Source organism: Aspergillus piperis (genome assembly GCF_003184755.1).
Source record: "Aspergillus piperis CBS 112811 unplaced genomic scaffold BO85scaffold_18, whole genome shotgun sequence".
Classification (NCBI taxonomy): Eukaryota; Fungi; Ascomycota; class Eurotiomycetes; order Eurotiales; family Aspergillaceae; genus Aspergillus; species Aspergillus piperis.
Window position 1 is genome coordinate 472,693 of NW_020291608.1, and position 11,933 is coordinate 484,625.

The 11,933-nt window shown below is 48.8% G+C and overlaps 2 protein-coding genes across 2 annotated transcripts; one reads left to right on the forward strand and one right to left on the reverse strand.

Moving 5' to 3' along the window:
* Window positions 1–5,583: 5,583 nt before the first annotated feature.
* BO85DRAFT_378707 (transient receptor potential ion channel family protein) lies at window positions 5,584–7,884 on the forward strand (the record flags this gene model as incomplete). Its single annotated transcript, XM_025656309.1, has 2 exons — window positions 5,584–5,956; window positions 6,023–7,884. 2 exons carry the CDS (start codon window positions 5,584–5,586, stop codon window positions 7,882–7,884), a joined length of 2,235 nt encoding a protein of 744 aa, XP_025512662.1.
* A 941-nt stretch (window positions 7,885–8,825) lies between these two features.
* BO85DRAFT_378384 (putative U1 snRNP complex component Yhc1) lies at window positions 8,826–11,447 on the reverse strand (the record flags this gene model as incomplete). The annotated part of the gene is made up of 5 exons (XM_025656296.1): window positions 8,826–9,166; window positions 9,240–9,317; window positions 9,393–9,521; window positions 9,584–9,829; window positions 10,463–11,447. 5 exons carry the CDS (start codon window positions 11,445–11,447, stop codon window positions 8,826–8,828), a joined length of 1,779 nt encoding a protein of 592 aa, XP_025512663.1.
* Window positions 11,448–11,933: the final 486 nt, after the last annotated feature.

Genomic DNA, 11,933 nt, shown 5'->3' on the forward strand with positions numbered 1-11,933 from the left:
ATATAGGGAAATTTCGCCCGAAATCCCGAGACCCGAACCCGAACAGCTCGGCCTTGGAGGTTCATGTCATTGTTTCATGCGCGGTTCACAATTATCGTCTGTAAAAGGCAGGAGGTACAGTTCCATACTATACAGCCTCCAGCATCTATTCAAATTCATATCACCTGACTAGAGGAGTACAGGTGAGGCAGCATACTCTGTGTTTCTAGAACAACACAATCAATACAGACCTACCACCTCACATAGAAAGTACTACTACTACTACTACTACTACTACTACTACTACTACTACTACTACTACTACTACTACTACTACTACTACTACTACTACTACTACTACTACTGCTACTACTACTACTACCAACATAGCACCCTACACTAAAATCTCTCCATTCCGCTACAGTGCTTACGATCATCCTCGAACGAACCCAGCTATCAGACACGGGCTGCGTAGCCCCAAACCCAACACAGTCTGCCGGGATTGGATTCCATGAAGCGCTAGTCATGGCTGAGAAACTCGTTACCCCTTTTCTGTTCCTTCTCTCTCTCACACACAGACATCGAATCTGACTGACTTTCGGTCAACCCGCTCGTTAAAACTCTACATCTGAGATATCCAAATCTACCCCTGAGAGTGGCTTAGCTCGGCACCCTTCCAGGGATGCGCACCTTTGTAAGCAAGCGAACATAGAACATCAAACTAGTCTAGTTCACTCACTTTAATGTTTGGAGAAGACTGGTCCGACGTTTCAGATGTATCTATACTTAGATAGACTCGACTTCAGTCAATAAAGCATCTGGAACAAAGCTTCGCTTCTAGTTTATACGGTAGGAAGCCATAATCACTGTGTAAGGCCAGGTCATTAATATTATGTAGTTGCAGTAAACTAGCCCCCCTCCGACTCCGCGGAGATCATCCATCCCAACACTAGTTACTTACTGTGCAGAAGGTCAGATTTATCGTCCCATGGGGAACGAAAGCACAGTGTACACAAGAGAACCGGATACCAGCACTCCGTTCCGTCACAAACCGCACGGGCAAAGATGGAGTAGTCTAAGTACTACCCTATGTCTTTCGTGTATGTGCATGAGCGGGCCTGGCTGGGGACGGCTAATACGTAAGTTGATGGTAGACTATATAAAGACACGTCATCAGTGTCTTGTCTGTTGGATAGGTATGGGTACCACTGTCCAGTGTTGAAATTTGCTAGATTGGAGATTATAATATTGCTATATAAATGAAGGTTAGTAAGTAAGAGTATAGAAATGCAACTGTTGACATGTTTGAGGTAAGGTATCTAAATGCCGTGTATACTCTAACCAGGAACTGCCGTACTTAGGTATTATTAGTGGGATTGAGAGATACTTAGCCGTTGAGCTCTGGGCTAGTGGGTTTATGGGGCGGGAGGGGGGCTCCTTGAATATTTGTGAGGGCGAAGCCTGGTTGATATGAGAAGATACTCCGTAGGAGTAGGGTGATGAGATCAATGATCGAGGAGCGATAATATCATTCATTTTGTGATGTTGCTCGAGAATTTGATGGTGATGGAGGCATAATACTAAGTACTGGAACTTGGCTGACTCTGATATATATTCGTCAGTAGTTGGCTACTAGGATCATGGTGGGGTTTCGAGAAACCAGAAGAATAAAAACTCGTTATGTTTCAGGTCAGGTAAAAATGTCATGTTCACTCGAGGATTATATATATCAACCATCAGGAGACCGTTGTAGTAGCCCGGAAAGATATGCGATCACAATACTAGCGATACTACTAGAACGGCGGAGATGTACAGTATAGAAGTTATGAATAAGTCACTTGTACCTCATGATTTAGCATTCGTCCACTTGACGAACTACGTCTTGAGTCCGTTGAACAGTAGTCGCACCATGAATATGATACTGTCCAACAAGCATGAATACGACAATTACCTAATTATGAACCACCAATTCACAACAATCTTATACCCTTAGAAAACCCCCGCCTAAACTCGAGAAAAACCAAATCATGAAACACTCACCAGACACCACGGTTACCAACTCATGGCCCAGGCCCTAGCAAAGAACCAGAAAACCAGGAAGAGTGGCGTAGCCGAGAGACACGCAATCCGTGGTTCTGCACTCGTAAGTAACTGAGGGCCAGGAGCACCAAAAATAGGACGAGCCTTTCCGCCAGACCCAAGGTTGAGGCGGCGTCAGCGGGTTAGGACCCTGTGGATGGATGATCCGATACTACGGTGTTGCTTTGCTTCCCTTTGATCGCTCTAAAGGAAGAAAGGAATGGAGAATTGCATTGTTGTGGATTTCTTTTCTCCGCTCACTGGGTATGATGGAAGAAGGGAGGGAAATGCACGGGGTTGGGGAGGAGAGGAGAAGAGCAGTTGATCAATGGGGTCCGGACGTCATGATGCGCAAGTCACGGACGGGCAAATTCTGATGATCTGCCTTTTTCGCTTGGGGAGGGTTGATCAGGGATGCGGGATGCGGTGGCATCTTAGCAATCTTAACTACGATGTCCGTGTGTCTGGGAAGTGGGAAGGTCGTCCGAGACATGTGGTAGCAGGTATATATCCTGTGTAATAAGGGAAGGATGAGACCTGGAAAAGCATGAAATATTTTGTTTCTTCCTGCAAGAGAAGAGGATTGGTTTGTAGTTGATTAAATCGGAAAGAGGTGGTAGGTACTAGATTGATTTGGTTTCTGGAAGATTGGGCAAGGAGGCGGCTGTGCAGACAGACCAGGTTTCCCCCCTCGCCAAACTATCTAATAGTAGATTAAAAAGAAGCAGCCCATAGTTAAGCCCTCGACGGCAGGCTTGCTGTTAGTGGCATTCCGGGAACGCCCTCTGGGGCGCCCTACCGCACCCACTAACACTTATGTCAATCAAACAAGAGACATACGAGTACGATCCGCTGTCCTATTCCGTTGATCTTCCAGATCAACAGTTATAAACACGGTTCCAAGGTAAAACCACGCATGAGCAATGACCCAACACTCTGCCGTTTCTATATCCCATTGAGGCAGGTTATCTGCAATCTGACATGCGACAGGATCGAAATTGCCACGCGCCTGACGGAGTAGTTACTACAGGGGAATTACTCAGCAAGCTCAAGTTACCGTGTTACACACGGGGTTCAGGTACAGGGTCCAGGTCCACGGTTGAAACACAAATAGATCGGTCGGAAGATAACCTATGCTGCGAGATTTGACAGTTCCAGTTGATCGATAAACGACCTGACATCTCATATGTACGGGGTTTGGAGAGACCGATGCTGTCTTTCTAGATGATGGCAGATGAAGAGAATTTTTTATTCTTGCTTCTTCTTTCCTATGTTGCATTGTCCTCTTATGCTTGCGCTGGATGAAGGTACGCACCTCGACGTTTCAGTTGCAGTAGTGCGTATCATTGGGTCGTCGCAACAACTCGTGGGAAAGCCAAGTTATTAATAGCATCGATGTAAAGTATTCCGATCCAGGCGGTGAGCGGGGGAACAAGAGAAAAAAAGAAATGAAGCAGGAGGGGCAAAAGAAAGCACAACAAAAAGTCTGTTCTTCGACAACAGCTACAAAGTACTTTGTTAGGTGCGTGGATGAACTACTACTGGGTCAAGGTGGCAGTAAGACCAGGAAGCAAGTGCTGATGTAGATCTCCTCGCACATACAGCACAAGACACGATGGACTGTGTACTGTGTAAGTCCATGTCCACGGCATTGCGATCACGACGAACAGCGGCAGACATTACATAGATAGATCCACTGACATTGAATTTTAACCTCTACGAGGCTGCATGTTGCACCCCACAAGCAAGCACGGAGGATGATAATTTCGTAATGCCGTAGGAGGATGGAACCATCCATGATTGCCAGCCGTTTTTGCACCCCCGGGCGCCATAAAATTTGCTCTGGCCCGCTCGATGCTAGACAAATCAGAGTGCGGCCCGGCGGGTAAAGGAAAGCATAAGTAGGCATCCGCATTTGGCCAGACCCAACCCCCTGAGGGACGCGCGTGCACCCACTGGAGTCCGACTGAAGGTGAGCCTTGGGACTTGGGGCAAAGAAAAAGGCAAATAATATGACTTCAAGTTGGTACCGACAGACTGGCAGCAAAGCAGCCAGTTAGTTTTTAGTTCGTAATTAGGTAGACATTGGCTCTGATCATTCCTGGTGTGGCAGCTGCACAGCGGGACAGAAGCCCTAGTATATGAGGTCGGCAGCTGAGCAGGATGAGTGACCTGCTCTCTTTTATGCTTTCCGACCTCCTATGAACCGTGTGATCATTTCAGTGAGAAGAAATTGAGCAGAGTTTGATTCATGCGTATAAGTGATTGGTCCAACTGAGATTGATTCACTGGTCATTATCATCTGTCAACCATTCTGATTGTCTTGGCTATTGTTCATGATTACTAGTATTATTGTTCCTGCGTGCTTGAAGTACTATTACTACTACTAGTACTTCATCTCCATCCATCCCCATCCATCAAATACCGACCTGATACCGTATCGTACATACTCCGCCCGGCGGTGGTTCGACTCCACTTTCCCGTGACAGAGTGCCATTGAGCCTTGTGATTGGCGAGATGAGGGCGGCCCCCGAGCTGAGTCAGCGCAGAGGAGGGTCCCGGGCGGTTTCAAACCAATTCAAACCAGTTCAAACGACAGCATTCCATTCCCGGCCGTCTCTCCTGCGACCCCGAAGAGCTGAAATCCCCTGAAGAAATAATACACACACGTCCAACTCGCTGTGACTGTGTTGTGTCTGGTGTTTCTCGAAGGGAGGACGTCGCTTTCTCTTCTTTCTTCTCTCTCTTCCCTCTTGTCTGGATCTTTTTGTTACTTCTTCCTCTTCTTCTTTTCTTTCTCTCGTTGCATCCCTCTCTTTCCGCCAATTCGACCTTGCGCACCCCCCCAAATCTCCCCAGAGGGTGCGAAACACCTCTCCCCTCTTTTCCCTCCCCTTCCCGCTTTTTTTTAGGGAGACTCAGGCAACCATCTTATCCCATCTTCCAGTCCCCTTCCCCGTGTGTCGTTCTTCCACCTCGACAACCACCAACCCCCGGCCATACTGTGTGTCGCCATCCCACGCTCGCTTTTGTTGTTATTTCGACTTCCAACTACCACACTCTCTTGAAAGTCTTTATACTACTACTACAGTCGACACTCATTTTATATATCGCATTCTTTTCTTTACAATCGTTCTTTCAAACCCGACGTAACCCCGTTTCATCCGCTCTTTTTGTTCCAGTATCCCGGAAAGCAAGCGCCCTGGGCTACCAATGACGTGGTGAACCGTAACCGCAACAGGATCCCACCCCCCCATCGAGCGATAATCCTTACATACTACCCTATCCGACTCTTCCTTCTACGATCCTACCCTCCGCGATTTCTACTGCGGTACCACTCCCTCCCTAACAGCTTCCGCCGACTTCCTACACGACCGCATCCGGCCGCGCCAAGCTGGTGCTCTGGAGTACCACCTTATTGTTCGATCAACTTGATTTTTTATCCCCGCGTCTCCCGCACTGGTCGACGGGCGCCCTCGTTATTTCCTACGAATCGACAAGTTGTCGGCCACATAGCTTGCCAAAATGCGATTAATATCCATGTTCATCGGCCTTCTGGTCGTCTTGCTCAACTCCCCGCAGGCCGCCGCCACCAAGCTCATCGAATCCAATGCCCTGAGTATCTGCCAGGACAGTTCGAATTTCACGGCCACTTACTTCAGTGTTACTTTCACCCCCGGCAACCGCTCGCTTACCTTCAGCTTCGATGGAGTATCTGCAATTTCTGGAAAGGTCACTGCAGAGCTCGTGCTCGAGGCCTACGGTATCCAGGTGTTGACCAAGACTCTCGACCCTTGTGAGATGGATCTTACTGGACTCTGTCCCATGAATGCGGGCACGATCGATGTTCCGAAAGCCGTCATTACCGTGCCCGAGTCGGTGGTCAAGTCCATTCCGAGTAAGTGATCTCCGTCATCGGCGGCCCCTTTGAGTGAGCCCTAGTTCACTAACAACCGGCGCTTAGACATCGCATACACCGTCCCGGATCTTGATGCCAACGTGCGGATCTATATCAACTCCACCACGACTGGTGAAGCCATTACCTGTGTGGAAGCATCTCTCTCCAACGGCAAGACAGTTTATCAAAAGGGCGTCGGCTGGACTACAGCTATCATATCCGGTCTCGGTCTGGCTGCCTCTGCTATCACCTCTGGATTGGGACATTCGAACACGGCTGCTCACGTCGCGGCTAATGCGCTCTCTCTCTTCGGTTTCATGCAGTCTCAAGCGATGATTGGTATGACATCCGTCGCAATGCCTCCGATCGTGGAGTCTTGGACCCAGAATTTCCAGTGGAGTATGGGTATCATCCATGTGGGCTTCCTGGAAACCATCTGTACATGGTACCAGCGCTCGACCGGAGGAACGGCTTCAACCCTTCTTTCGGACTTGTCCACTACGTCCGTTCAACTGTTCAGACGCAAGCGCTCCCTCGATGACGAGCCCATTGTCAGGAAGGCCACTGGGTATTTCAAGCATTGGCATAAACGTGCGGATGCCAGTACCCAAACTGCCACTGATTCTAGCGTCATTGTTCGTGGTATCGAGCGTGTTGGCTTCAAGGCTGGAATTGAATCTACGAATATCTTCCTGACCGGTCTTATCTTCTTCGTTGTATTCGTTGCGCTGGTGATGGCCCTCGTCGCTATTTTCAAGCTTGGCTGTGAGGTCCTTGCTAAGAACGGCAAGATGAAGGGAGACAAATTCCAGGAGTTCCGTAACGGATGGAAGGTTGTCGCACGTGGAATTCTGTTCCGACTCACGCTGATCGGCTTCCCCCAAATGTGTGTACTCTGCCTGTGGGAATTCACCCGGGTCGACTCAGCTGCGGAGGTTGTTCTTGCTGTGATCATGTTCCTTTCGGTGGTTGCAGCGCTGGGTTGGGCAGCATTGAAGGTGTTGCGTCTGGCCAAGCGATCTGTCATCATGCACAAGAACCCGGCTTATATCCTCTACTCTGACCCTACCTGCTTGAACAAGTGGGGATTCTTGTATGTCCAGTACCGCGCAACTGCGTACTACTTCATCGTCCCGTTCCTGGGCTATATTCTGATCAAGGGCCTGTTCATTGGATTGAGCCAGCCCGCTCCGGTCGTGCAAACCATCGCTCTTGTCATCATTGAGGCTGGCATGCTCATTGCTGTCAGCGTCCTCCGGCCCTGGATGGACAAGAAGACCAATATTTACAACATTTCGATTGCCGCCATTAACTTCCTCAACACGATCTTCCTGCTATTCTTCTCGGATGTGTTCAACCAACCTGGAATTGTCACTGGTGTTATGGGTGTTGTTTTCTTCGTATACAACGCTGTGTTCGCTCTGGTGTTGTTGATCCTGGTCTTGATCGCATCTGTTTACGCCATCGTTTCCAAGAACCCCGACACACGGTACCAGCCCATGAGAGATGACCGGGGTTCGTTCATCAAGAACGGGGGTCAGTTGACCACCGAACTGGATGCTCTGGGTGCTACCGCTCGTGGGGACATGAAGGGGTCACCATACCAATCCAGTCCGTTCGAGGATGACAATACGTCCTTCTCCAGTGGAAACGGTGCCAGTGTTAGCCGTCAGAATCTCGAAGCCCCTGATGCCACGACACACCAGACCGCTCGTCATTCCCCGGTCTCGCCTGTCGATCCGTCTTTGCCGCTATTCCCTAGTGACAACTCGGCCCGCAATGGCCCTCCTGCCTACGATGCTAATTTCGGGCGTTCACCGTCTCCTGTACCACGAGGCTACAATAGCTCCCCCTTCCAAAACCCACATGCATACCGGCAACAAAACAACCCGAGCCCATGGCAACGGGGAGCAGGTTACGACCACTGAAAGATTTAATATGATTGCTTTCTAGCCTTGCTTGAGATGAAGTTATGGCTTAGTGCGGGCATGGGTTGATTCTTCGGGCCCTATTCTAGCTTTCCACTGACTGCATCCTCCCTCCCCCGCGCTATGTGCGTTTATTTGCTTTTTTATATTGTGATTCCTCCCATTTGCTTGCCTATATGCTCTTGGCTACCATTCCTTGTCGTATACTATGATATACAGGAAAATTTTTTGTTTCCTTCTTTTCTTTTCTCCCAATTCCTCTGGCTCTCACATCCGAATCCTTACCAAAGGCAATCCACCTTTCATTTCCTTCCTCCCTTTTCTCTCTCGATTTATTTTCACCGCTGGCGTTCTGAAATACTGGATCTGGAGATCGGTACTTGGGTTTTGTGTGGACTACGTGAAGTGTTCCTTTTATTTTATTAGCTGGCAGGGGGTCTGTCTACTTGTCTGATCCGATATCCCTGTATTATTCTTGTGATTTCATCGTGTATGGAAAGAAATCATAATGCCGTGCCTGAGTTGCATTGACATATTATCCTAGAGCTATCTAGTAGTTTCAATTGTAACATGTTTATAACATTCTATCAAGGTTGTCGTCGCACTACTTCAGGAAGCTTCATAGGTATTGGTACCATGCCACTCACATACGCATTATGACGAAGTAAATAAAGAAAAATCCATCCAATTAATCCTTTTATTCATATTCTGTTGATCTACCAACTTTTTCTTTCCTTTCAATCAAACAAAAGAAAAGAAATATTGCATAACCGAATCCCCATAGATAGAACGCTGGTATGGAATCACTTGAAAGAAAGAAGCAAAATCTAGACAAACAGATAAAGAGAAAAAAAATAATGAAAAATGAGAAACCCCGTAGTAAATAAATCAAGCAACACATGATACAGGTACAACATAAGATAAGATACTACTACCCACCATCACCGTTTATCACCCAATCCCGGAGGCGGGCCAGGCAAACCGGCACCCATACCGGGCGGTGGTGCGTAACCACCATCCTGTCCAGGCGGTCCAGCTAAACCGGGCGTAGGACTGGGGCTATATCCTGCTGGAGCTTGACCTGGGGGAGGAATCGGGGGGAACCCGGCAGCAGCAGCACCGGGGGGAGGGGTCGGGAAGTTAGGAGGGAATCCGCCAGGCGGAGGAGGGAAGCCCTGGGCACCCGGGGGCATGTTGGGGAGAGGGGGGAGACCGGCAGGAGGGGCGGCGCCTGCTGGACCGGGGAAGGGAGGAGGGAAGGGAAGACCTCTTGCTCCGGGGGCTGTTTTCATGGAGGTTAGATAAGATACCTCAAGTGTGGGTTTTAGTTGTTGGGGGATAGAAGTGTAACGTACGAGGAGGCATGCCCGGCGCGCCGGGTGCGCCCAGAGGAGGCATTCCGAACGGAGGGGGAGGGAGTTGACCTGGTCGACCTGAGGAGAGGGTGTTAGTTTGTTGGTCGATGCAGTAGTGTGCATGTATGTAGTAGGTGGCGATGTGTGACATACCAGGGAAGCCGAATGGAGGAGGGTAAGCCCCCGGAGGAGCCATCGCGGGGTTCGGGACAGCCTGGCCTTCGGCGGCGTAGGACGACGTGATGGAGTCGATGACCGATTGGGCCTTTTCTTGTCCGATTTCTGGTGTCGCGTTAGCAGGTCTCTCTTTCGAGGTGGTCTTGGGGTGGATGGGGCCGCCGTACGTTGGTAGTATTCCAGAACGTTTCTGAGGTGGTTACGTCCGGCGTTATGCGCCTTGCGCACGCTCATCGAGTCGTGCGTGAGGTATACATCGCAGTAGTCGCCTATAATCGAATAGAGACATCGGTCAGTGGGGATGTGACTCCGGAGGTGATGGCTGGATAGGAGGATGGAAGGAATTGCATGCGCGATGGACAAGTCCGCGGGTTGATGTGAAGGAGTTTGGGAGTGTCTTACAGAAGAGTAATCTCTTTGTCAGTATCAAGGGTCCATCGAAAGGTGAGGGGGAGACTTATATTTAGGCATTTTGGTGATCAGAGAGCAACTGCTCTTTGCAAGCGAATTAAGCTCGAGTCGGATGCGCGCAGGGGGCGCGGTGCGCGTGAGAGATGGCTCGGTTGGAAGAGTGCGATGGTGTATTGGCTGCACTTGTAGCGGTCTAGAAAAAGGAAAGGAAGCTGGAAAATGAATGGGCACGAAAAACCGTTGATGCTAGCTAGAGAGAAATCAATGGCGACGCACTGCTTGAGGCGGAGATCGCTGCGATATCAGGGCGGTCAGGTACGGCAATATACCAGGGAAGTGATGTTGTGGCCTCAGGCAGAGAACATTTAAAACTATAACACCATGTTCACGTGTGCGAGAAGGTCGTTCCAAAATAATCCGACAAGCTACTTGTCAGTCAATTGGTGTATAACTATAACGAGATGCGTAGGGTCGGCCTTGTTCTCATTAATTTCATATCAGGTATTATTTTTGAAACAGATGTAAAAAGGTGATTGTTTTACGTTTCCGTACTAGTAAACCATCTAATTTTATTTATCTATTTGACCAAATGCTCGTCTTTTTTCCTGTCTCCCAGTCCTAATCCTATGGCTAACGAGCATTAGGAGTATGGGCGCCTCCAATATTTAGATGAGAGGTCAACATATGGGGAACGCTGTACCGTGCCAGTCTGAGTGGGGGGAAGCCGCCATATTCAAAGATGTCTTCGGCAATTTCCAAGAGCAGCTCTGGCCACAGAATGACATCTTTCTCAGACAACACCGGTTTTCTACCCACTAAGCGCTGGAACTCCAGTGTGACCGAAGGGCCTCGGACAGTTGGAGGGTCATCTCCATAGCACACTTCAGTAGTTGCAATCAGGTCTGGAATATAGGCTGTCCTAAATTGCGCTCCGGTGTTGGAAGGAACACTGGGTTTTGGGAAATACTTTTCGAATACTACACGCTTGCTGTCCTTGTGCACACTGATCAAGATCACGATCTGCACTTGCCCGTTAGAGTTATTTATCCACCAGGAGGCACCTTGACGGAGTCTAGGCATTGATTCTGCTACCGCACTCTCAATGACGATCCTTGGCCAATCCTTATTCCTAGGCTCTACTAAGGGATGGGACCAACTATCGTCAGCTTCTTTCACGGAACCAGTAGGGCCAACGTGCATGGACGGCCATAAGCCAGGACGCTCCTCGATGTCGAGACTCATGATCCTTAACTGGGAGGTGATCTCTCGCCTGAATGCCATGCGAGCCACGTTCTGCCTTTGTATGGCGAGTTTGACAATAAGAGTTTCAATATCTGGGAAGTATGTAAACCTCACTGGATAACATAGCTGCTGGCGTTCCTGGACCAGGTGTTGAAAATCCTGTTCAGACACAGATCCTAGAGACAGGTATTGATCAATATCGTGCTCTTCGAGTGTATCAAAGGCGGCTTTTATTGTTTCCTTGAGCCTTTCAATGCTTTCGAATGCCTTTGGGGGATACCTCCCAGTCAAGGCAAGGTCGGCTGAGGGCAGAATAGTATACATGGGTCCTGTTGACGGTAGACATTCATTACGGCCTGATATTGAGGGTTTCTCCATCTCAGATGAGGTCAGACTTCTATAGCCAAGAGCGCATACTCGAGCTTCAAGAGACGAGAACCTGGCAGGCTATTTGGAGAGTAAAAGGAGAAAAAAAAAGTCGAGGAAGTCATCTTCAGTATTTGTATAATATAAAAATGGCTATATTCGACGGAGTTAGCCGCAAGACACAGGCAGTCTATACTCAACCTAGGCAAAAGCCGATGTTTTTATAATTGTAGTCCGGACTGCTACTCCGTATATTCATTCCATTGGCCTCTAGCCAAAGTAAAGAACTTACCGCTCTACAGACCGCTCAGCACGGCAGAAACTAGTGAACCTCGATGAAAAAAGCTCGGATTTAGCGGATTTTGGAAACATACAGTCCCAGAACTTTGACCTGAGATTCTGTTAAAAATGGCAGTGGGCGGTGGGCAACGGCAGTATTATATTGGCTGAGGATGCTATGTATACTTGTGGAATGATTATATTTCTGTGTTTGTCTTT